General features: G+C 33.8%; 1 protein-coding gene and 1 pseudogene across 1 annotated transcript; one reads left to right on the forward strand and one right to left on the reverse strand.

Moving 5' to 3' along the window:
• Positions 1-923: 923 nt before the first annotated feature.
• On the reverse strand, positions 924-1,441 carry LOC114104680 (septin-2 pseudogene; annotated as a pseudogene).
• A 3,424-nt stretch (positions 1,442-4,865) lies between these two features.
• Positions 4,866-21,463, forward strand: LOC114104664 (albumin-like). The gene is made up of 15 exons (XM_027950880.2): positions 4,866-4,944; positions 5,630-5,687; positions 6,620-6,752; positions 8,693-8,904; positions 9,437-9,569; positions 10,349-10,446; positions 11,941-12,070; positions 12,960-13,171; positions 14,214-14,346; positions 15,460-15,557; positions 17,056-17,194; positions 17,790-18,013; positions 19,353-19,485; positions 20,094-20,162; positions 21,310-21,463. The coding sequence occupies exons 1-14, from the start codon at positions 4,866-4,868 to the stop codon at positions 20,133-20,135; spliced, it is 1,824 nt and encodes a 607-aa protein (XP_027806681.2). The 3' UTR covers positions 20,136-20,162; positions 21,310-21,463.
• The last annotated feature ends 680 nt before the right edge of the window (positions 21,464-22,143 follow it).

The raw sequence follows: 22,143 nt of genomic DNA on the forward strand, positions 1-22,143 counted from the left end.
TCTTAAAATTTATGCCTCAAAGTGTGTTTTAAAAAGCTATTTAAATGTAGACATTTACCTCAGATAATTTTATTTTATTTCACTAACAAATGTGCATATGTATATATGAAGTAATGGTATTGTTCTAGCAGCAAAACTGGTTTTGGATGTTGTATATAAACATAAAATTGAGGAAGTTAATTGTCTCCACATGGTGTAACTTAATAAGTAAATAATTTTTGTACCAAATCAGCAGGCCTTTTTTTTTTCTTAATATCTGTTTTAGTTGTAGATAGACACAATAACTTTATTTTATTTATTTATTTTTATGTGGTGCTAAGGATCTAACCCAGTGCCTTACACATGCTAGGTAAGCACTCTACCACTGAGCTACAACCCTAGCCCTAAAACAGGTTTTTGTATCACCAGATATATTTCTCACAGGAGCATTGTGGGTAAGTCTGAATGTTCTAGATGTAAATTAAGAATGCTTCTAAATGTAATTATTAGACCAGTTATATCAAAGAAATTCAACATGAACTATACATTCTGACTGATTCTTGGAAATCATTTCTAACATCGGTGATTAGTTAAGGAAGAAGAAAATGAAAGGGCACTTTCCAAAATATAAAATGTAACATAGCAGTAAAATACAAATGTTAAAAGCACTTTATAGGGAGGGGGAACCCACCACATCTAAAGCTAAAAAAGAAGGAAGGAAGGAAGGAAGGAAAGAAAGAAAGAAAGAAAGAAAGAAAGAAAGAAAGAAAGAAAGAAAGAAAGAAAGAAAGAAAATTAAATTAAAGACAGAGGAAAATGTGGATGGGCACCTGTCCAACAATCTCATGAAAACTCAGAGCTCTAGCACTCATTTAGAGTGTTTTCTTCTTTCTTTCTTAGTGTGTGGTATCCCAGGTCCCCACCTGGCCATCCCTGCCCTGCATCTAGAGTGCCTGCATCCTTTCAATCACCTTTTTGTGGTGGCAGAGCTCAGCTTCCTTTCCAGCAATATGTGGTTTTTATTCAGGTTGTAGTTCTCCACTTTGCTGCCTCCTCTTTTGAGCCTCACAGAATGGAGGTTTTAATGGTGAAGGCCCTGGCTCACTCACTGGAGATCCAGGGTGTGGGTGATGCAAATTGTTCTCAGCTCCAGAAAGATGTGTTCTGAGTTTTCCACCTCCACAGTACCCATGGGTGGAGGTGGCCTCTGATTTTCTTGCCCTTGGTTCCTATCAACTGATTGGATCCAACCACAGAGGGCGGGAAACTGACTTTAAGTCTAGTCTTCTCCTTAAAATCTATATCTTCATCTGACTCTTCATCAGGTGAGTGATGGATCTTGGTGCTATGTTCTTCAATTCATCCAGCAACCTGTTTTATTTTTTCAACTGCTCCAGTTCCTTTAGAGTGAGAGTGGGAGCTATTGCAATGACTGGCACACCTTATTGTGCACCGTCTTCATAAATGTCACTTCTAAGGGCTTAACTTTCCAAATGGTGAAATAAGACAAAAGCCTCAGTAGTCTAGGTTATGAATGATGTGCTGTCGACTCAAGCCCCTCTTGTCATGCAGGTACCCTTTACACTCTCATCAATGTAGGAGATAATCTTCTTAAAATAATTTCTGCTATTGATGGCATCACCATAGCTGGGTGTGTTCACTAGTGTAAGGCAAATCCTGAGTCCCTCCTGACCTCCTTTCAATCTCAAAAGTTGAAACTGCAATTTGGACAGTTCTTTCAATTTTCTGTGCACCCTCAGGCATGATTCTTTCTGGGCAGAGATCTGTAAGAAATAGGTTGTTGATAAGAGTTGATTTCCTAGACTTGAACACCATTATTGTGAACTGCACATTTTTTTTTTTCACTCATTTTCCATGACTTGATTGGGAATATTGCAAATCTAGTGCAGCCATTTCTGGATATATAAGTTGAGCTAGTTGTTACTTAGACACCTTTCATAATGTTTCCTCTCTTAGTGGATCAGTTAAAGAAGAGGTGAATATTGACTACACCATGGGCTTGCCCCTGTATCTTGATTTTTGTGATGTAAACTTTTCTCTTTCTCATCCCTAAAAACACCTTCAGAAAATTCTATATTTCTCATTAATCCAAGTGGATATTTTGGAGACATTTTAGGGTTTATGGGAGTAATATTGGAAAAATGATATTTGGATTATAATTTTTAGTTGCATTGGAAAAGCCTGTATAAGTTCATACATTTTGAGCAACTGTCTTAATTTTTATTAGGAGATATATCTCCTTTAGTGAATATGAAATTAAAATTCTTATGTTTCCCTAAGTTACTCTGATTCTTTAATCTTTTACTCTTCTACTATTATGTATTTTTAGAAAATACTTCAGGCCATTCATGATAGGTAGGGTCTGCATATGTACATTGTATCTTGAATGAATGCTAGGAAAAGATTTTCCTTTCCCCTGTGTTCTCTCTAAGTAAATCCAAATTTCCTGGTTTTTGGAATGACTATAATCGCAATGGTTGTTTTAGCAATTCCCTTAAAATACCAAGGATATTACTAGGTATTGTTGTCATGTTTCATGTCTCTGTTTCACTTTATTTCCAAGAGGAAATCCATGATTAGTAATCTCTCCCAGAGGGATATGGCATAATCCTGGGCCAAGCAGATTTCCATGTCGGGAGCAAGCCTGGTTTGAATGGCTCTGTGAAAAGCTTGAGGAATCCCAGGGTGGGTGGAAGGTATAAGTTTAAGGTTATGATTGAGGTGGTAAGGAAGTGAGACTAGTCTAGTGAGATATGTCATGTTCTTTCAACCAGTGCCTTTTCTACCTTGTTAAAATGAATGAAAAACAAAGGACAAAAGGAATAAAGGCTCAGGTTTATTTCCAGTTATATTTGCTTTTCAATTGGGATATTTTTTTCTCTTCTCAGTGATTAACACACAATTATACTTTCCAAATAAAGTAGTTTTCTAACTACTCTCTATTTTTAACCTCTCCAATAAACATAAGAAAACATTTAAAAATTATTGAAGCTATTTTTTTTCTATTTAGGTGGAATTTAGACTCTCTAAACCATATTTAAAATTTTTAGTTTAAATGTTTGCATTTACCTTCATGCCAAAGTTCTCTGATGATTTACTAAATATAAAGTTTAAAAATTTGAAGAATAGGATATTTATAAATAACCAACAATGATGGGGCTTTATTACTCCTAGTACAAATGTATATGCAGAATTCACACCAGGATTTTCAGAGAAAAAGGCAGGAATTCTTACTTTGAGAATCTACAAAACACAAATGTTCAGAATTTTCTTATTAATTAAGATGAAATGTATGCATGGAGATAATGTTAAGAATTATTTATTTTAATTTCTCAATTATCAAATAATCATTAATAAGGATACATGCATGCAAACCACCATATTGGTACTGTTAAGGAAAGATTATTTCAGGTATTATCATTTTATATTTTAAAGATATTGAATCTTTATTAAATATAGAAAAATCCATTCAAAGTTCCTATTCTATCATAATGAATCATTTTTAAAGGTTTTTGATATTTATCATTGTATTGCATAATAACTTATTACAATATCAAGTAGATAGATATTATTCTTTTTGTTTGTTAAATAAAAAAATATGCATAAAGTATATATGTGAGTGACAAATGCATGAATTTGTGAATTAGTAATATGAATATATTCAGTGATGTGATTGCATGCCTGCTTATATATCTGGGCTCACATGAGGAAAAGGCTAGGTTTGGCCATTGACTTCAAATAATTATCACCCATTCCTTGGAGGAGGTTAAAAGAACAATTCATAATTTATCAAAGAAAGAATTATCTTCTCTGTTTTTCTATAGAAGTTCAGATCAGTTTCCTTTTTTCATTTCCAATGTAAGTTTTCTGGCTTTTTAAAAAGTAGTTTTCTCCAATGGAAATAATTTCATGAGCAAATCTTCTTTAACTTTTGTTCATTTTTGGCCTGAAAGGCCAGGCTGGTATTGCCTTTCAGAACTCCTTTGAGTCACTGAAACAAAGACAAAAACAGAAACAAATCAATAAAAACTCCTCTGTCTCTCTCATCTATTCTAGGCTCTTCTGTGCATAACTATTTAAAGTAAGGTCATAGAAAATATATTTCTTTCATTATAAAGTATCTCTTGAGTATTTTTATTATTTTCTGTACCTGTATGTGTCAGGGACATTTTGACTGACTCAGTTATTTAGTTAAGTTATTTAGTTAAGGCTTGTTATTTAGGCCATAGCTAGGATGGAAACATTGAACTTGTTAATATCTATTTTAGTTGTTATTGTTTCTATGCTTTTCTCCTAGTTTGTGTTTGAGGCAAAAATAAGACTCTTTTTTTTTCCAGATGGTTTCAAAAGAAATAGAAGCCCTATAAGATGTCTCTGCATATAAATTTTTCATTACTTTTAGATAAAAAGCATACTTGGAATTAATAGTAGTAGATGCAATTTGGATCTTAACTCTTATTTAATATGTCTTATTTCCAAGGAGAATCATTGGGTTGATTGCATTTTTGCAAACATCACAAACCAAAATGTTCAAATGGGAAATAGCAGATAAAGAACATGGTAATGAATAATAGGTACAAATCGTTTAAACTGTTATGTAAAATTTGATAAGGTGTTTTACATAACTTTAATAAATTGACAAAGTGTCGTGGAGAAAACAGTTCCAGATGGCAAACATATGCAAGGGATCTAGTCAAACAATTTTTTTGGCAAGAATCTTATGATTTTGTAATCAGTTGGGAGCCAATGAAATACAAAGATGAGTCTAGTTAATAATCTACAATTATTGGTTAAAGAAGTATATTAGGGCTAATTTCCCTGCATTCATCCTACCTTTTCTATCAATCCCACAAGCCTTTGGCACAATGAAGTGGGTAACCTTTATTTCCCTTCTCTTTCTCTTCAGCTCTGCTTATTCCAGGGGTGTGTTTCGTAGAGAAGCAGGTAAGAATTCTGTTTTTCCTTTGTACAACTTTTTTTCCCTACGAAAAGTTTTAGTAAGCCCTGAATAATGAATTAAGTTTCCTTTTAGCATTTATATCTAGAATGTGATGTTCTTTTGTTTTTGTGAATGCTTATGTGGTTATTTAATTAATATGGTTCAAGTATCTTAAGTAGAAACAACACGGTGAGAATTACTTAGTGGAAGTAATTTCTTTTCTCTATAAAGAAATGCCAGGCAGAGTGACTTAAACTTCATAGAACAGAGAAGAAGATAGGATTCACCACTATCTCCAAGGCCTACCTAATGGACCTTGCTCTATGTAGAACAGAAAAACTCTTGTATTATTAATAATATAAGTAGGATTTCCATTTGTATTTACTTTTAGATTTTCTTCTCAGTTGCTGTTCATAGGCACTATAAGAGCATTAGATCTTACCCACGTTAGAAAATAAATTTATTAATATTTAATGATATTTAAAATAATATTCTTACTGATTGAATAATTCTTCTGTAAATAAAGAATATATACTTCATCATCCTAAGACTTTCTGCAAAAATCAGAATCCAATATTTTGAAGCAATGAATGACCTAAGTTCAATGAAAAGAAATGGTAGAATCTAATTCATTGTTTCCTTTAATATTTAAACACATATTGTGTTTTTTTTCTCTCTCCTTTCCCCTAGGCAATAGTGAGATTATTGATCGGTTTAAAGAATTGGGAGAGCAACATTTCAAAGCCCTGTAAGTTAAAATATGGAAGAGTCAAATTTAATGTTTCTGATTAGCGTTGGTTAATACACTAAAGGTGTTATATTCTCCTATCAACAGGGTCCAGATTCCATAGCATTGCTGCCCCATAGAATTTTCAGCACTGATGGAAATATTCTGTAACTGTCTAATATGGTAGCCACTGGTCACACGTGGCTGTTGAGTACTTTAAATATGGCAAGTGTAATGGAGGAATAAAATGTCAAAATTGTATTAAAGTTTAGTTAAATTGCATTTAAGTATGTAAATTTTAATTGATTTAAACTTAAATAGAATTTTAGTTAAATTTAAATAATTTAAAAATATAGTCACATGTGTTTAATGGCCACTGTATTGAACAGTTAAAATCTGGACTTCTCACACTACCCAGAAACTCTGGAACAATGATGGGAAGACTAGTACATGGTTCATTTGAGCTCACTTACTCACTTCCCTTTACATACCAAATTGTTCTGGGGTTTCTTGGAAACATTTTAATATTTTTTAATCTAATAAAAATTTAGAAAATAGCCTGTTTTTTAAAGGTCATTACAATCCTACAGCCCAATTAAATGAGGTATGTTTTTTTTTTCATTTTAAATAACTCAAAGGATTTATGCAAAGCCCAGCATTGACAATTAAATCTATTTGTTATACAGTTTTTAGTTTGCCCTATGTATGTGTCTCTACTGACATGAACCCATACACTTTAGGACATGGCTGAAATACTATCCTCCCTATGTAGGAAGCCACATGTGCCTGATTAGGTCTCAGATAATACCTCATATGAATAGGCTTTCTGGTTAATTATAAGAAAGATATAGAGACATAGATTATAGACACATAAGTGATTTGCTCTCTAGTACAGCAAGCTCTTTTATGTTAAAGTTTTATTGTGCTACATGTTTCTGTGTTTTTTGTTTTAGGGTTCTTGTTACCCTTTCTGAGTATCTCCAAAAGACCTCATATGATGACCTTGCAAAATTTACAGCTGAAGTGACTGACTTGGCAAAAGCATGTGCTGCTGACGCTTCAGGGGCAGATTGTAACAAACCACTTGTAAGTTCTGATTTTGAGGATTCTTTCTTTTTCTTTATTATGAGTATTTCAAAGGAAAGATTATTTTAAAACATTATTATTAAGTGACTGAATTTGTAAGCTACACTCAAAAGTTTCATATGGACTGATAAGTCATTCACTGTTTATTCAGGGACACAGATATTGTGGGTATGCCCACAGTTTTAACAAGATTTTTTCATTGAGAACACACATGATTTAATTTAAATCACAGGATTTACTCACTGTGTATTTAAATGGCAATTTGTGATTTGTAACAATCTGTTTTCAAGAAGTTTGGTTTCTTTTCATAGAGGCTAATAGTTATAATGTATCTTTGTGTATTTATTAACTTTATTTTATTGGGGTTAGAACACTTGACAGTTCTATCCTCTTAAAAGTTTATGTCTGAAATATTTTATTTGTGATGATTGTTACAGTTTATTCATCTTGCTTAAGTGAAATTTTATGCCATTTGATTAGTTACCTCCCATTCCCTCCTTTTCCTAGCTCTTGGCAGCCATCTTTTTATTCTTTGATTCTGTGAATTTGACTATTTTAGATACCTCATATTAAAGGAATCATCCATCTTTGTCTGTCTGTGGTTGGTTTATTGCACTTAGCACAATGTCATCAAAGATTATCTACATTAGTGCCAATTGTAGAATGTCCTTCTTTTAAAGGATGAATACTATTCCCTTGTATATAGATACAACATTTTCTTTATGCATCCACATTTTCTTTATCCGTTTATTATTATCCGTTGATGGACACTTCAGTTATTCCCATACCTTGACTAAATAATGTAAATAATACCCAACTGAATACAAGAGTCTAATATCTCTTTGAGGTAATAGCATGATTTTTACTTCCAGAAAGCACCAACTGATTTCTATGCTACGGGCGAAATAATAGTTATAGTTATTTATTCATAATTTTAGGGTTATTAATGTCTTTCATAAAATTAAAAAAATGTACTTAAAAATCCTTTTGAAGAACTTGAATAATTTGCTATTTCCAAATACATCTTCAAAATAAGAGGCCTGTGTTTCTTTCACCACTCAATCTATATATACCTCTCTAGGGACAAGGTTCATATTGTCAGTGGACCCTTTCCTCTTCTCGTTTCTCTCTGGATGCATCTCATTGTTTCAGAATAAGTAATTTTACTCCCCCAATTTTTTAGTTCTACATATGAATTTTTAAAATTGCATTTAAAAAAATAATAAATTCTGTCTAGACCAGTGAATTTTCCATATGGTTATATTTACTTATAACAATGAATGAGGAAAAAAAGGATTTACTCAATGAGTGAAATACTTTGAGAGAAATATTTCTAGAATGAAAAAATTCTATATTTTAATGCAGTAATAATATGTAGTAGATTTATGTTACTCCTCAACTTGTATATGGTATCTACTTAAAAGTTGAGTCTCTCAAAAAGAAGCAGATTAAATGAGAAAGTATCTGAGTATTTCCTCCCTAAGATGAATTCACCTGCTGCACTATAGGCTAGTTCCCTAGTGATGGGTAAGAAGCAAAGAAAGGTAATGTTCCTTAGAGCTATCAACTCTCTTTTGTCCTTCAGTTTTATTCATCATAAGTAATATTGTGGCAGTTGATTGTTATGACAATTTCACAGAGGTAGCCAAATCAAGGGGATTTATTTAATGGGGGAAGTAATTTCTTATACAATTTCCTTTTTTGATAGGTTTAGAATTTTGTATTTCATTAAAAATTTTTTCATATTTAAATTTATGTTCTACCTCATACATAAAACATATTCATGGGGTCCCCTGGGATGTTTCAACATATGATATACCATACATATGTGCAATATAGATGATTTCTTCACCAAGCTTTAACAGTATGTTAAATTTTTATGCTGTTTTTTGGCAATAAAGTCCTGCCCAGAAAAAAGAAGAGTGTTCTCTTCCATTTAGGACACTATCTTTGGAGAGAAAACATGCTCAATTGCCACTCTTCGTGATACCTATGGTGCTATGGCTGACTGCTGTGATAAACAAGATGCTGAGAGATTCCATTGCTTCATAAAGCACAAAGAAGAAATGCCTAACCTCCCTCCACTTGATGTAAAACATCCTGATGCTTTGTGCACCTCCTTTGAAGAAAGTGACCAAAAGGCTTTGGGACAGTAAGTAATCTATGTTTCAAAATTTAAAATTAAGGAATAAGTCAATACTCATTATAATAAAGACCACACCACAAACCATTTCCAACATTGACTTGGAAGTTTTGCTCTAAGGATGAGTTTTAAAGGAATAATATTTCATAGCACAAAATTCTACACAACGAAAAATATGATCAAAGTTCTTTGATCTTGAAACAGGATATGATCCATATGAAACATTGAAACATGCATGTTTGATAAGATTCTGAGAAAACATAGTTATTCTCAGAATTGATTTCATTTTAGTCAGCAATATTAGATCACTCCATTTGACCATATATATGTGATTCACACACACAAACTTCACAAATTCAACCTCTCTTTTCAATGATTTAAAGAATGACTAAGACAAGACAATGAGGCAAACATTAAGCTTTAATGGTAAATGACATGTCTTTGGGTTTTTGGAAGCTCTTGGAAGAATGTTGATTGTAATTGTTTTTGTAATGTTATGTGGTATGGAAAAATGATTTCTTGTTATCTTTTTTTTTAATAGTTTTTTATATGAAGCTGCCAGAAGAAATCCTTACCTCGGTGGCGCAGGACTCATTTACTTGGCTGAAAAGTATAAAAGCTATCTGACAGAATGCTGTCAAGCTGCTGATAAAGGAGAATGCCTGACACCAAAGGTACTCCCCCCCAAAGAACCAGTTCATAGTGCAACCTCAGATTTTGAACATCTTGTGGCTAGATTTAGAAAAGCTTAATCGCCTGAGGAAAGTTCCCTACACGTTCCCAACAGCCTTCCTTACTCTTGTGTTCCCCCAAGAAGTTTTATTCTCTTTGAAGGCTTCTCCTAGGCTTCCATCCTCCTTCTGAGCTTTACCATTGCTGATCTGATGGAGGGAATCACTGTGCATGTAGTTAAATGTCCTGCCCCTCTCTATTCTGAGGATCTCTATAATGAAGTGTTTGTCAAATCCACAGCAAGGGCCCACAGTGGTTTTTTTTTTTTTTTTCCTAAGAGACTTTTTGTTGGAGAGAGAATTCAAAGTCGAGAATATTACTACAACTAGAATCAAGAGCTCATTTATTCCTTTCCTAAGTATTTATTGTGTGTCTCATTCTGTTCTCTGGGGAGTTTGTTGATGTTGTAGAGGAGGAACTTACATGGATTATAAACAAAATTAAGAACTCAGCTAAATAATATGTACCTGGGAATTAGTGTACACTTTTTTTCAGAAGCCTTTTCTTTGGCAATGTGTCCATGCTGGTTTTAATTACATAGAGTCCTCTGTTTTTACCAGACTAATTTTTCCTCTTACATGGTAAAATAATTATTTCCCAAAGGGAGTACTTGGGAATGTAGAAGGAATGTGGCATAGTCTCATTTGGGCTTATGAAGTGGTATTTTGTACAGAAGTTTTATTTTCTCTCTATTTTTTTTCAATTTGCTTTCTTTCTGTAGATTGAGAATTTGAAGAAGAAAATAAAGTTTTATTCTGCCAAAGATAGACTCAAGTGTAGCATTTTTGAGAAATTCGGTGAAAGAGCTTTCAAAGCATGGTAAATATTTTTTAACACAACTTGTATCTTTATAAAAATGTAAAAATGATAATGGTTCCGTTGACAAAAGCATATATTTATGTGTAATTTCTCCCAATCCATACAGATATATTTTGTTGTCGTTGTTATTTAAAAGGTAGAGAGTTAATAGAGTTGAAATTCAGAAAATGAGTAAGAAGTTGACATTGTTTGTCTTATTTTTCTAAGTTGTTAAAGAATTTGAAATACAAAATCATTTTTGTCCTAAAAAGAAGTCATATAAATTCTGTTTGTTTATGTAGAATAGGAATCTTACACTAATCATCTATTTCTTTTACAGAGCTCTAGTCAGTATCTTTTATCTAATTTTATTCTTTCCTACAATGACCTGAAGGTGTCTACTCCTCTTGTTATGTCCCGATAATTAAATTCAGTCACCAATTAAGCCACAGTTACTACTTGAAGTTTTCACATAGCTCCAACTCTATTCTCAATCTCATGTTTTTGCCTGGGTCTCTGTTTGTATAGTATTTAGTTGATTCTGTGAACATTCTTCAGTATCTGAACTAAGAAATATATTACCTGCCCTTCCAATCCCTCATCTGTCAGTCAACAATGAATCAATATAATTAATAGGAGTTAAAATTAAAATAGTAGCTATTATGCATGCTCTCTAGAGACTCTCAAATGAATTATCTTTGCCTATCATTCCTACCATCAAAACCATAAAACCCAACAAAATTGATAAACAAAATATCTCTAACTTAAAAAAATACACTTTATGCAGGCAATGACTGGTTCTGAGAAAGAAGTCTTCTTACAGCATTTAGATAGTCCTAAAATGATTTTGGAAAGAATGATGACATTAGCCTTTTATATCCTGTCATAGAATTTAGAGGCTGTGCTGGATCAATTTCTTAGCAAAAGTATGCTTAATAAAAACTCCCTCATTATGTAGATGTTATGAAATTAATTTTCTTGAAGAACTTTAGTAGTCAGGCAGGAAGGAAAAAATGAATGAAAAAAAGAAATGGAGTTTGTGTGATACTTCCCAGATTATAAAATATTTTCACATGCATTATATAATTTATTCTTCAAAATAGTCCTTCCATTTAGCATGATGTTGTGACACTGAGAAGGCTAAAGTTCAGAGAAGTTAAGTAACTTGCCTAGGTTTTTACTGCTAAGAAGATATGAAGTCACCTTAGGAAGACAGATCAGGGCTCTATACTTGATGCTCCTCACACTGTTTCCCCTTTCAGCATTCCTCTTTGATTGCTGATTTTATGAATCATCAACTTTCCATCCATCACACACTTATACAATGGATAATTTTAAGAAAATAGGCAAAAAGGTGACCATTTGGTTCAGCTCTAACATTAAAATAACCAATGACTTAAAAAAATAATTCTATGTGTTAGTCTTGAATTCTTTGTTATAAGTGGAGTTTTCATAGGAATTTCACATCAGTTATTGCCTGATTATAATGTATTGATGGGGGGATTTTTTTTAAAGGTTAGTAGCTCGTCTAAGCCGGCAATATACCCACGCTGAATTTACAGAAATTACCAAGATGGCAACAGATATTACAAAAATCAACAAGGAATCCTGTGATGGTGATCTGCTTGAAGATGTACATGACAGGGTAAAGAGCCATTAATTTTCCTTTTGTAGCTTACATGCTTAAGTTGGTAGAATAAATGTGCTTAGAATAACTAGGACAATTGTCAGTTACTAAATCACCTGAAAAAGTTTTTCACCCATTTGTAACCTCTTTAAGTCGTACTCTGAGAATCTAGGCTGAAACTGAATGAGGACAGCTGCAAGTCAGTGCTAAGATATTTTTTGGGGAAAAGTGGGTTTGAAGAAGGGCTATTATCTCAAGAGACCTTTGGAAATGAAGCATTTTCCCCCCTCTATGTTGTCTCCTTTCATTAAGTGTTTTCCCAAATATAATCTCTTTCCCCAAATTTGTAGTATTGTCTCCCTTTTTTCAAAGATCAAAAATAATGACCATATATCAGAATCCTGAGCTATCATGACACTTCCTGGAAATTTAAGATATATATACACATACACACACACACACACACACACACACATATAAACAAGACCCATGACTGTGATCTTGATTCATTTGTTAAAATCTTTACTTAGTTATTTGGTTTCAAAATTCCTGCATTTAATTTGAGGGCAAATTTGAAAAAAAATAGCATGAGATTTCAATTTAAAAACTTAAGTTCCTCAACAGTGGAAATATGAAATTAATAAGTAGCTGAGATTAATTAATTATAATAAACAAATAAATGACAACTGGTTCCTACCTTGTCTTTTGTGATCAAGTGCATATGTTTTAGTAGTTACGAGGCTCCAGGCTCAGAAGCACTGACTGAGGATATGTGTTCATTGAAGCCACATTGGTTGTGAATGAACAGCCTTGGAATATAGTGAACCTGTTCTGCAACATCACAATGGTCTGGAGAGAAAGTGTAGCAATGCCAATTTATGTTGAACAATTGTTGACCTCCTCACAGGTAACCCTTTCCAATTACATTTGTGATAATCAAGACACAATCTCCAAGAAAGTGGGGGAATGTTGTGCTAAGCCCCCTTTGGAAAAAAGTCACTGCCTCGCTGAGCTGGAAGATGACAAGCCTACTGACTTACCAGCACTAACAGCTGATTATGCTGAGGATAAAGATGTTTGCAAAAACTATGCTGAGGCAAAAGATATCTTCTTGGGCACGTAAGTTAGATAAGGAATTACCCTTTCATAGTGCTTGATTTAGCAAGATCATGATCTAGGAAGATATGCTAGGGTTTCCTTTGGAGTTACTACAGTTTCCATGTTGCCCAGGATGCTTTTTCAACCCATTGTCTTCCAGTCTTTAAAGGTTAAAACAATTAATTAATTTCAAATATTGCCATTCAGTATATATTCATGGTAAAAGCTCAATGTTTGTTAATCCTTAGGATATCTCTGGGAATATCTCTAGAAATATCTGTATGTATACAAATTATGTATATAACATTCATTTGCTTAATTATTATTAAACAGGTATTTTTTAAATATATAAAATATATGTGAACATATATTGCCTATCGATCCATCTGTATGTTGGCATCAAATATGTATAGAAAAAGCATAGAATTTGACAATAGGTGTTTCGTATCTGAATGAAAAGACCAAAAGCTCAGTAGTATGATAAGGCAGCTAAATAACAAATGATTATATATGATCAACAAGAATAATGACCAGCTTTACATTTTTTATAGTTGGATTACAGTAATTTTTTCTGCATTAAATAATATTTAATAAAATGATGTGTTGTATAAGATTTCTATCATATGAAGAGGAAAAAATTCAGAATATATCTCTGTCTAGTGAAATGCTTTTTAGATGTAATCCAAATAAAATTACACATACATAAAAATAACAGGTACAATTCATGACATATTTAAGATGTGTCAGGCAATATATGTTTTGCACACATTGTGTCATGTATTTCTCATAACCCAATATATGAGATGAGTATTATTATCATTCCCAATCTACAGAGGAGGAAACTAAGACTCTTTAGTCTTTATAAGTTGCCTAATGTAATAGAGTAAAATAAATGGCAGAACCAGAAATTGAGCACAGGAAGAACCCCAAGTCCTTTGCCAATAAACTTCACTACATGGGGTTTAGTCAAATTCAGACCTTGGGAATTTTAGTTACACTTGGAGTTATTTATGTACACATTCTTGCTCGTTGGTATAATTAAATCTATATTTCTCTTATTTAGGTTTTTGTATGAATATTCAAGAAGGCACCCTGAGTATGGTTCCCTTTTGCTGCTGAGAATTGCCAAGGCATATGAAGCCAAACTGGAGAAGTGCTGTGCTGAAGCTGATCCTCCCGCATGCTATGGCAATGTGGTAGGTGTCCTGCAGGAAAAGAAGAATACAGCTCTTTGCTGATTCTAATAATGAGAAAGAAAAACAATACAAGACTGAAAGAGACATAGTATAATTTAAATATTTTCTTGAGATGAATTCAATTCTGTGCTCTTAAACATCTTAGGGAAAAATAGCCTTATATAGAATGGTTAATAAATTTTAGAACAGTTTGTCTAGAAAAGAAAGATATGAAGATAGTAATCTTTAATTTTACAAAATATTGGCCATCATTTCTGTTTTCCATATTCCTGAGAACCAAATAAAGTCAGGTAAATTTAAATGTCAATTAAAAGAGATTTAACTTATATATAAAGAAGGTTAACCTGACACAAGATTATATCAAGCACTGGAGATAATATCTTAAGGGAGGTGATGAAACTTTATTTCTTTAGAATGTTTTAAAATCTTTTTGAGAAGGTTTAAGAAATGTTTTACAAGATGATAAGTTAGAATACACCTGTTCTGGAGGATTTTAGGGTGCCTACTAGTATATATTAAAGGTTTCCAAACTGTTATAGAATCAGAGAAAGACTTTCTTTCCTCTACCAAGAAGCTGCTGTATGCCAGGCACCGTCCTGCAACTGATGCTGAGGGCAACATTCCTCAGAGAGCTGAGGATCCAACTGGAGAGATGGCCTAATAATAATAGTAGTAGTAGTAATAATAATAATAATAATAATAATAATAATACTCAGGACCAACATTTATTGACCTTTTACTATGTACTAGGTGCTATTTTAATTTCATTAGCTTAGTCAATTCCCAGCGTAATTCTGGGTGGTGAGCACTATTTTTACCTCTATTGTGAAGATGAGGATTCTGAATCTCAGAACTGGTAAGTAAAGCTGCATCACGGGAAAATGAGTCAAGTGGCCTGGCTCCAACGCCAGCCACTGAACTCCAGAGACTAAAGATTCTTAACTACATTCACTATACAGTCTTGTCAAATAAGAGAAACAATTTGATGTGATGTGACAGATGTGGCACTGAACATCTACTCATGTGGTTTTGGGAAGAAAGAAGGAAGGGGTAAAAAGTTACCGGTATCTGGTCCTCAGAAAGATACTATAAATGGATTCTTTTATGTTTCAGTTTGAGGAATTTGAGCCTCTTGTGACTGAGCCTCAGAATATAGTCAAGCAAAACTGTGATCTCTATGAGCAACTTGGGGAATATAAATTCCAAAATGCGTAAGTAGTTTTGTTTATTCACTGATTTTTTTTTCCTTGACCAACTTGCTATTATTTAATACTTCATATATAGGCTGCCTAGCATATGACTTTTAATAGAAAAGATACACATATATTTCTAAACTCTCTTTATCAAGAAAGTCTGGAGAGTAGAGAAAATATAGTCGATGGGACGCAGAGGCCTCTATTTATGTACAGTTTTAAAAAATGGTCTTTTGAGACTGGGAGTATGTAGTCTGGGAGGATTAGTGCCAAATGTTGGCTTATCAACTGGAGATGTTCCTTGGAGGTTAAGGGATAGTTTGTGAGTAAATGAACCCTAGCAGCATTTTACAGAGCAGGAAGTAGTAGGCCTTGAATAGCAGTAGTTCAAGAAGTAATATAAAAGCTGAACACAAAAACATGACAAAGATATGGACTTAGATAATATGGGAAATTGCATTCCTATTGGTCTATTGGTGGGAAGAGTGGATGTTCAGAAGATACATTAGACTTTGATTGTCATGACCTTGTTTTCCTGTGGGATTTCCCTCCCTAGAAGAGATAGAGATAAAAATGCATGCTGAAGTAAAGTCCCCATTTATGTATGGAGGAAAAGTCAAGAAAGAAGAAGGGACACATGGTAGGAATTTATTGTGCAGTTTATATACATAGTTAGCACTCTTTTATATACATAGCTCAGGGCTAACAATAGTGAATAATATATAGATTCTTCCATTGAGTAGATTACAGTCATACGTTGACTTTACATGGCGATTGGGATTCTTTATAAGTGATTCTTACATGCTGGATAACATGCCTGGTTCATTGCCTTGTCAATGTCACTTTCAGTTTAATCCTTGCATCATTCCTATTGAGGCAGGGATATTTCCTCCCATTTTTCACCCACATATTTTAAATTTATCATAGTCCTGATTTATATACATTCTCAATAGAATTTAATGAAACAAAGATGCAATGATTATTAATTATATTAATAATGCAATGATTATTAAGTATATTATTGTCACTGGATTATAATAAGGTAGATAAACGTCCTAACATTATTATGTGGTACAGGTGGTATTCAAAGCCATGTTTAATGATTGGTCAGGACAAATCTGACACACTCAGCCATCACCCTGAATATGAAGATATTTTTTGTTGGCCGGTACTGGGGATGAACACAGGAGTTTTACTACTGAGTTACAACCCTACTACTTTAATTTTTTTTTTTTTTTTTTTTTTAGATAGAGTCTTGCTAAGTTGCTTAGGCCCTCACTAAATTACTGAAGTAATCTTCTTGCCTGAGCTTCCTGAGCAGCTGGGATTAGAGGCCTGTACCACTGTGCTTGACATAGACAAACATAATTTGATGAATGGCTATATGGCTATTTAGGACATATTAGTTAATTTTGGATGGATTTTCCTCTGCTTGATCTACTATATTAGAAAAAGACAGTTTCTTGGTTGGCTAAACACACATGGCCCTTTTTTTTATTTTTTATTTTTCATACAGACTTCTAATCCGTTACACTCAGAAAGCACCCCAGGTGTCAACTCCAACTCTTGTGGAGGCATCAAGAAACTTAGGAAGAGTGGGCACCAAGTGCTGTAAGCTTTCTGAATCACACAGACTGCCCTGTGTTGAAGACTATGTGAGTCTTTTAAAATATAATAATTTTAATACTGAATTCTCATCTTATGAAATTGACAAAAGTAACTTTTAGAGGCAGGAGTGGACTAACGTGTGTACATGACTAACAGGGGTTTATCTGTGTATGTGCATGGTAGTAGCAGTTAGAACTTGATCACCTATATCCCGACTATAAAACTTAGAATTTAGTTAAAATATGAAAGTTATAACTTGTTTTTTAAAAGGATCCACGAGTTTTCAGTGTTTTGGCATTTCCTAAACTTTTACTTTTAGGTGTCTCTGTTTCATGTACCAGTATAAGACTACTTCTTTCCTATTCTAACACATGTGTCAGGATATATCACCTCCAATTATTTTCATGAATTATTTTCTCAAGTATTAAGAATATTGAGACATCTAGACTTACTTGTAAAAGAGTCATGTTAAAGAGTCCCTTATGCTTAGTTTCAAAGATAGTCATTTGTTGCCTCAGTCAACTTTGGATTTATTGTTACTAGTTTAATATGTCACAACTTTGGGTGCGTGGGAAAAGGAGTGTTCGTGGACAATTTCAATTTTGCCTCTTTTGAATTTCTGCTCTCCTCCCTATTCTTCAGCTGACTGCAATCCTGAACACAGTGTGTGTGATGCATGAGAAGAATCCAGTGAGTGAGAGAATCACCAAATGCTGCTCTGAGTCCTTTGTGAACAAGCGGGCATGCTTTTCTGCTCTATCAGTTGATGACACATATGTTCCCAAAGAATTCCATGCTGACACATTCACCTTCCATGCAGATATATGCACACTTCCAGAGACTGAGCAACAAATCAAGAAACAAACGTGAGCAGTATTTCATTATCCAATGTTTATAGTCTTGATGAAGAGAATATTGATTGAAAGGAGCAAACTGTCTCATGTACTGATTATACTTCTTAGAGTAATGTACTTAAGTATTGGCCTTTTTAAGTTGATAAATTGTCAAGAATAAAATGAATGGCTTTTTTCCCTTAGGGGGCAAAAACTATATTATTAGACTCTTATCTGCAAACTATTCATAGTGATATTGTGGATGAACACCCCAGTAGAATAAGATCATAGGCCAGGTCCATGAGAAAAGGCTGAATATTTAACTGATGAATTTGTATCCAGAGGCAAATTAGTTGTAGAAATCATAGGGGAATTTATTTCTAGGAATGAATGGTACTTTAAGTTTGTTCTAGAGTGACCCCATAGGTGAGAGAAAAGCCTGTGATGTGACTTTTGAGAATGGCAATTGAACAGTCAACATCTAGAAATGTGAGTTTTGAGGCTTAACTTCTCAATGCTATTACAAAAGCTGACCATAGCATGAACTTTAGTATCAGAAAATTGCTGTCATCTCTGGTGGCCTGTAATCATGATCCATACTTATAAATAATATTTCAAAACTTATTATTCCCACATAACACACTCTGTGTCTTCTGTTGTCTTTTCAGATGTCAATGAAAGGGAAACACCACCTCCCACTTGCTTGAAATCTTAACCCGTATAATCTCCCCATAATTAACTTTGAATAGGGAAAATTTCAAAGATGAACTTTAAAGATTCTTAGAGAAGAAGATTTTTCAATGATGTTTAATGTCTTAAAAATTTAGATGTTATTTTAAACCCTTCAATATCTATAAAAGTCAATGTGGCATAGCTTATAAAATCTGAACCATATCCAAATGCCACAACATACACTTTCTGGAGATCTGCTGAAATTCTAAAACACTGAGTGATTTGCACTGATTATCTTATTTGATTCTCCCACCAGCCCTATGAAGTGGATTTAAAATTAGAGTGGCATGCCTGGCCTCAAGCCCCAAACTGCCTGGCTCCAAGATTTATAATCTTTTGTTTGTTTTGGTACTGAGGATTGAACCAGGGGTGCTTAGCCACTGAGCCACATCCCCAGCTCTATTTTATGTTTTATTTAGAGACATGGTCTCGCTGAGTTGGTAAGTGCCTCCCACAAGTTGGTGAGGCTGGCTTTAATTTTGTGATCCTCCTGCCTCAACCTCCTGAGCTGCTGGGATTACAGGTGTGTGCCACAGTGCCCTGCAAGGTTTATAATGTTAAGTGCCATTCTTATATCCTTCATATTTCTTATATTCTTAAGTTGTTCTTGCTGTGTCTTTCATTTTCTGTTCAAATGCAGAGCACTTGCTGAGCTGGTGAAACACAAGCCCACAGCAACAATGGATCAACTGAAAACTGTGATGGGGGATTTCGTAGCTTTTCTAGAAAAGTGCTGCAAGGCTGACGACAAGGAGGCCTGCTTCTCCGAGGAGGTGCTGGAGCTGCTTTCATTTTAATATTTCCAACTTTCATTTTTGTGCATTTTGTCAGGTCAGAGGTTAGGGATTTAGGTTTTGAAAGATGCGTGGAGCAAAGATCTTATTCTATGAACAATTGTCTTACAAAATGAGTTTAGTTGTTCTTGGTTTTATCTCCTGCTGCACTGTGGCATACTATTAAATTTTCTCTTCTGTTCCAAATTTGTAATTGGTATGAATAGATAGACATATTTATAAGGCCTAAAATGTTTTGGTCAGTAAAGCAAAGCATTAATTTAAACATTTTCCCCCAAATTGCTATCTTCTCATTTGACTGAATTTTATAAGTTAGTTCAGGTGGGAATGGACATTTAAATATCTAAATCATTTAATAGTCACCCCTATACCCTGACAATAGATATATATTTTTATTTTCTTGGGGAGGGTGATTGTTGGTGAACTTCCCTATAGAGATCCTGGTAGTTTAATGTGAATTAAAGGGGGTGATGCAGGTACAATCACTGTATATCACCTATTTTTTTTTTTTTTGTATAACCTGCTATTTTTTGTATTCTATGCTAATGCTAATATTTTCCCAACATCTGACATTTCTTTGTATTCAGGGCCCCAAATTTGTCGCTGCAACTCAAGCTGCCTTAGCATAAAAAACATTACAATCACAAGGATCTCAGGTAACTATATGCTTTATGTTATTAAAAAAAGTAATTATAATCATTATTATTAAAAAAGCAAAGATGACTAAACATTTGTTAAGAGCCATATAGACAAACACCAATCAATACTCTTAGCTCTATATATATTAACTTATATAATTATCAAAACAATGTCTGAGTTGGGTATTCTTGTTATTCCCATTTTGTAGATGAATAAATGGACACATAGATAAAAGGATAGGTTACATAATTTATCTATCTAAGGGACAACCAAGATAGTAAGAGGTGGAGTCAAAATTCCAGAAAGTGTTGAGTTAACCGTTGTCCTCTTCTGACGTATGTGACTGTGTACACAGTCATCCTAGTGATGCCTCACCAGCAGAGACTCTAGGTGTTAGAACCATATGAAAGAACATTTTTGCAGATCAAAAATATCAATGAATATCAGTGGTTTCACACGGTTCAACCTAAATATAATTCAATGAGGGATGTATTCTGTATGAACTTGTGCTATAGAATGAATAATGTGCTACTAAATTTCCAATATGTCAACATATTAAGTTTAATAGAATTTCTCTTCTTATGACAAAACACCCACTTTAAAACATATATATCTAAGCATAAACATGTTTTACTTTTTTTCTCTGGGTGTAATATTTTGCAGCAGTATTTAAAAAATAGAACAGCACTGAAAAAAAAGTATTGGTAAAACCAGGTTGTTTAACCATATAATAATACCTACTTGTGCATCCAAAGAATAGCAAATTTGTATCTCCCAAAATTTGGTCATTCCCAAATGTGATGTGTTTCAGTCCTAAGTGGAATAAATTTCTTCCTAGGGTTCCAAATTTGAGCAGGTATTTTTTGTTTAGGTATGACTTAGGTAAGAGTAGGTGCTAGATAGCCCTGAGGAGTGGTGATAGAGGCCTCTGACTTGAGTCTGGCGGAACCATTGAAGAAGAGGGAACTTCACAACATATTGGTGTGTCCTGTGCCCTTGTCCAGCAGAAGGGAAACCCAGCTAAGCTTTGGAAGGTTTAAATTGTTTCTGCTGGTGGAAATTGTAGAAAGACAATCGAAGCAATTTAGCATTAGTTGTAGCAGATTGGAAAAATATATGACCTTTCACAAACAGCTCTTCTATTTTTCTCCTTTTGTTTTTCAGCCTGACCAGAGAAGAAGAGAAAGAGACTAAATCTTTATCCATCTGTTTGTCTTTTCTGTTGGTGTAAAATCAACACTCTAAGAAACACAGCTCTTTTCAAACGTTTGACCTCTTTGCTCTATGTTGAAATTAATAAAAAATGAAAAGAATCGAATATTGTGGTCCAGGACTGTTATTTTCCAAAAGTGTGTTTCCATCCTGAAAAATTTGTGGATCTGTGAAAGTTTCAATTTTCTGTCTCTCACCCCACTTCAGCAGAGGCCTTCTAGTTCCTTAGAGGCTACTTCATGAAAAGAAATGTTAATTCTCATCCGAGTTATGGGTTATAAACATTCAAAAATAGCCTTTTAACATTATGAAAAAATAACACCTGTGGCAGGGATAGGGCATTTACAGTCTGGCTCCTCCTCACTATTGGGACTCTCTGAGAACTAGTGAGGGACAAAAAAGATGGAGATAACTTTAAAGGTGGCTAATTAAATTTAAAAAGAAAGTCATTCTTGGAGAAATTTGAGACAGTTTAGGATGACAATACATGAAATGTGTAAGAAATTTGGAGAAGCATTATTGGAAGAAGGGGTTGGGTGATCTGGAGGAAGGCATGAATAGGAGTGATTAACTGTACTGAACTGATGAAGTACAAGAGTCTTTACAGTTTCTTGTAAAGAAGTTGAGATGTTATACCCAATACCGGGCCTCTTTTCCCTGTTCCTGGAGGTAATTACTTATACCATACTTTCATCTAGGAGCTTACATACTTAGTCATTTATAATCATATTAGTTGTTTGAATTTTTTTTTTATTTTTATAGACTTGGTTTCATACTGTGTGTAAG

The sequence above is a fragment of the Marmota flaviventris genome, chromosome 7 (genome assembly GCF_047511675.1).
Source record: "Marmota flaviventris isolate mMarFla1 chromosome 7, mMarFla1.hap1, whole genome shotgun sequence".
Lineage (NCBI taxonomy): Eukaryota > Metazoa > Chordata > Mammalia > Rodentia > Sciuridae > Marmota > Marmota flaviventris.

Excerpts from the sequence above, each read along its gene's own strand:
- LOC114104664 (XM_027950880.2), top strand. The coding sequence starts at position 4,866 with ATGAAGTGGGTAACCTTTATTTCCCTTCTCTTTCTCTTCAGCTCTGCT. Across the intron at positions 10,447-11,940 it reads GAAAGAGCTTTCAAAGCATG|GTTAGTAGCTCGTCTAAGCC; the intron begins GTAAATATTTTT and ends TTTTTTTTAAAG. Across the intron at positions 14,347-15,459 it reads CCGCATGCTATGGCAATGTG|TTTGAGGAATTTGAGCCTCT; the intron begins GTAGGTGTCCTG and ends TTTATGTTTCAG.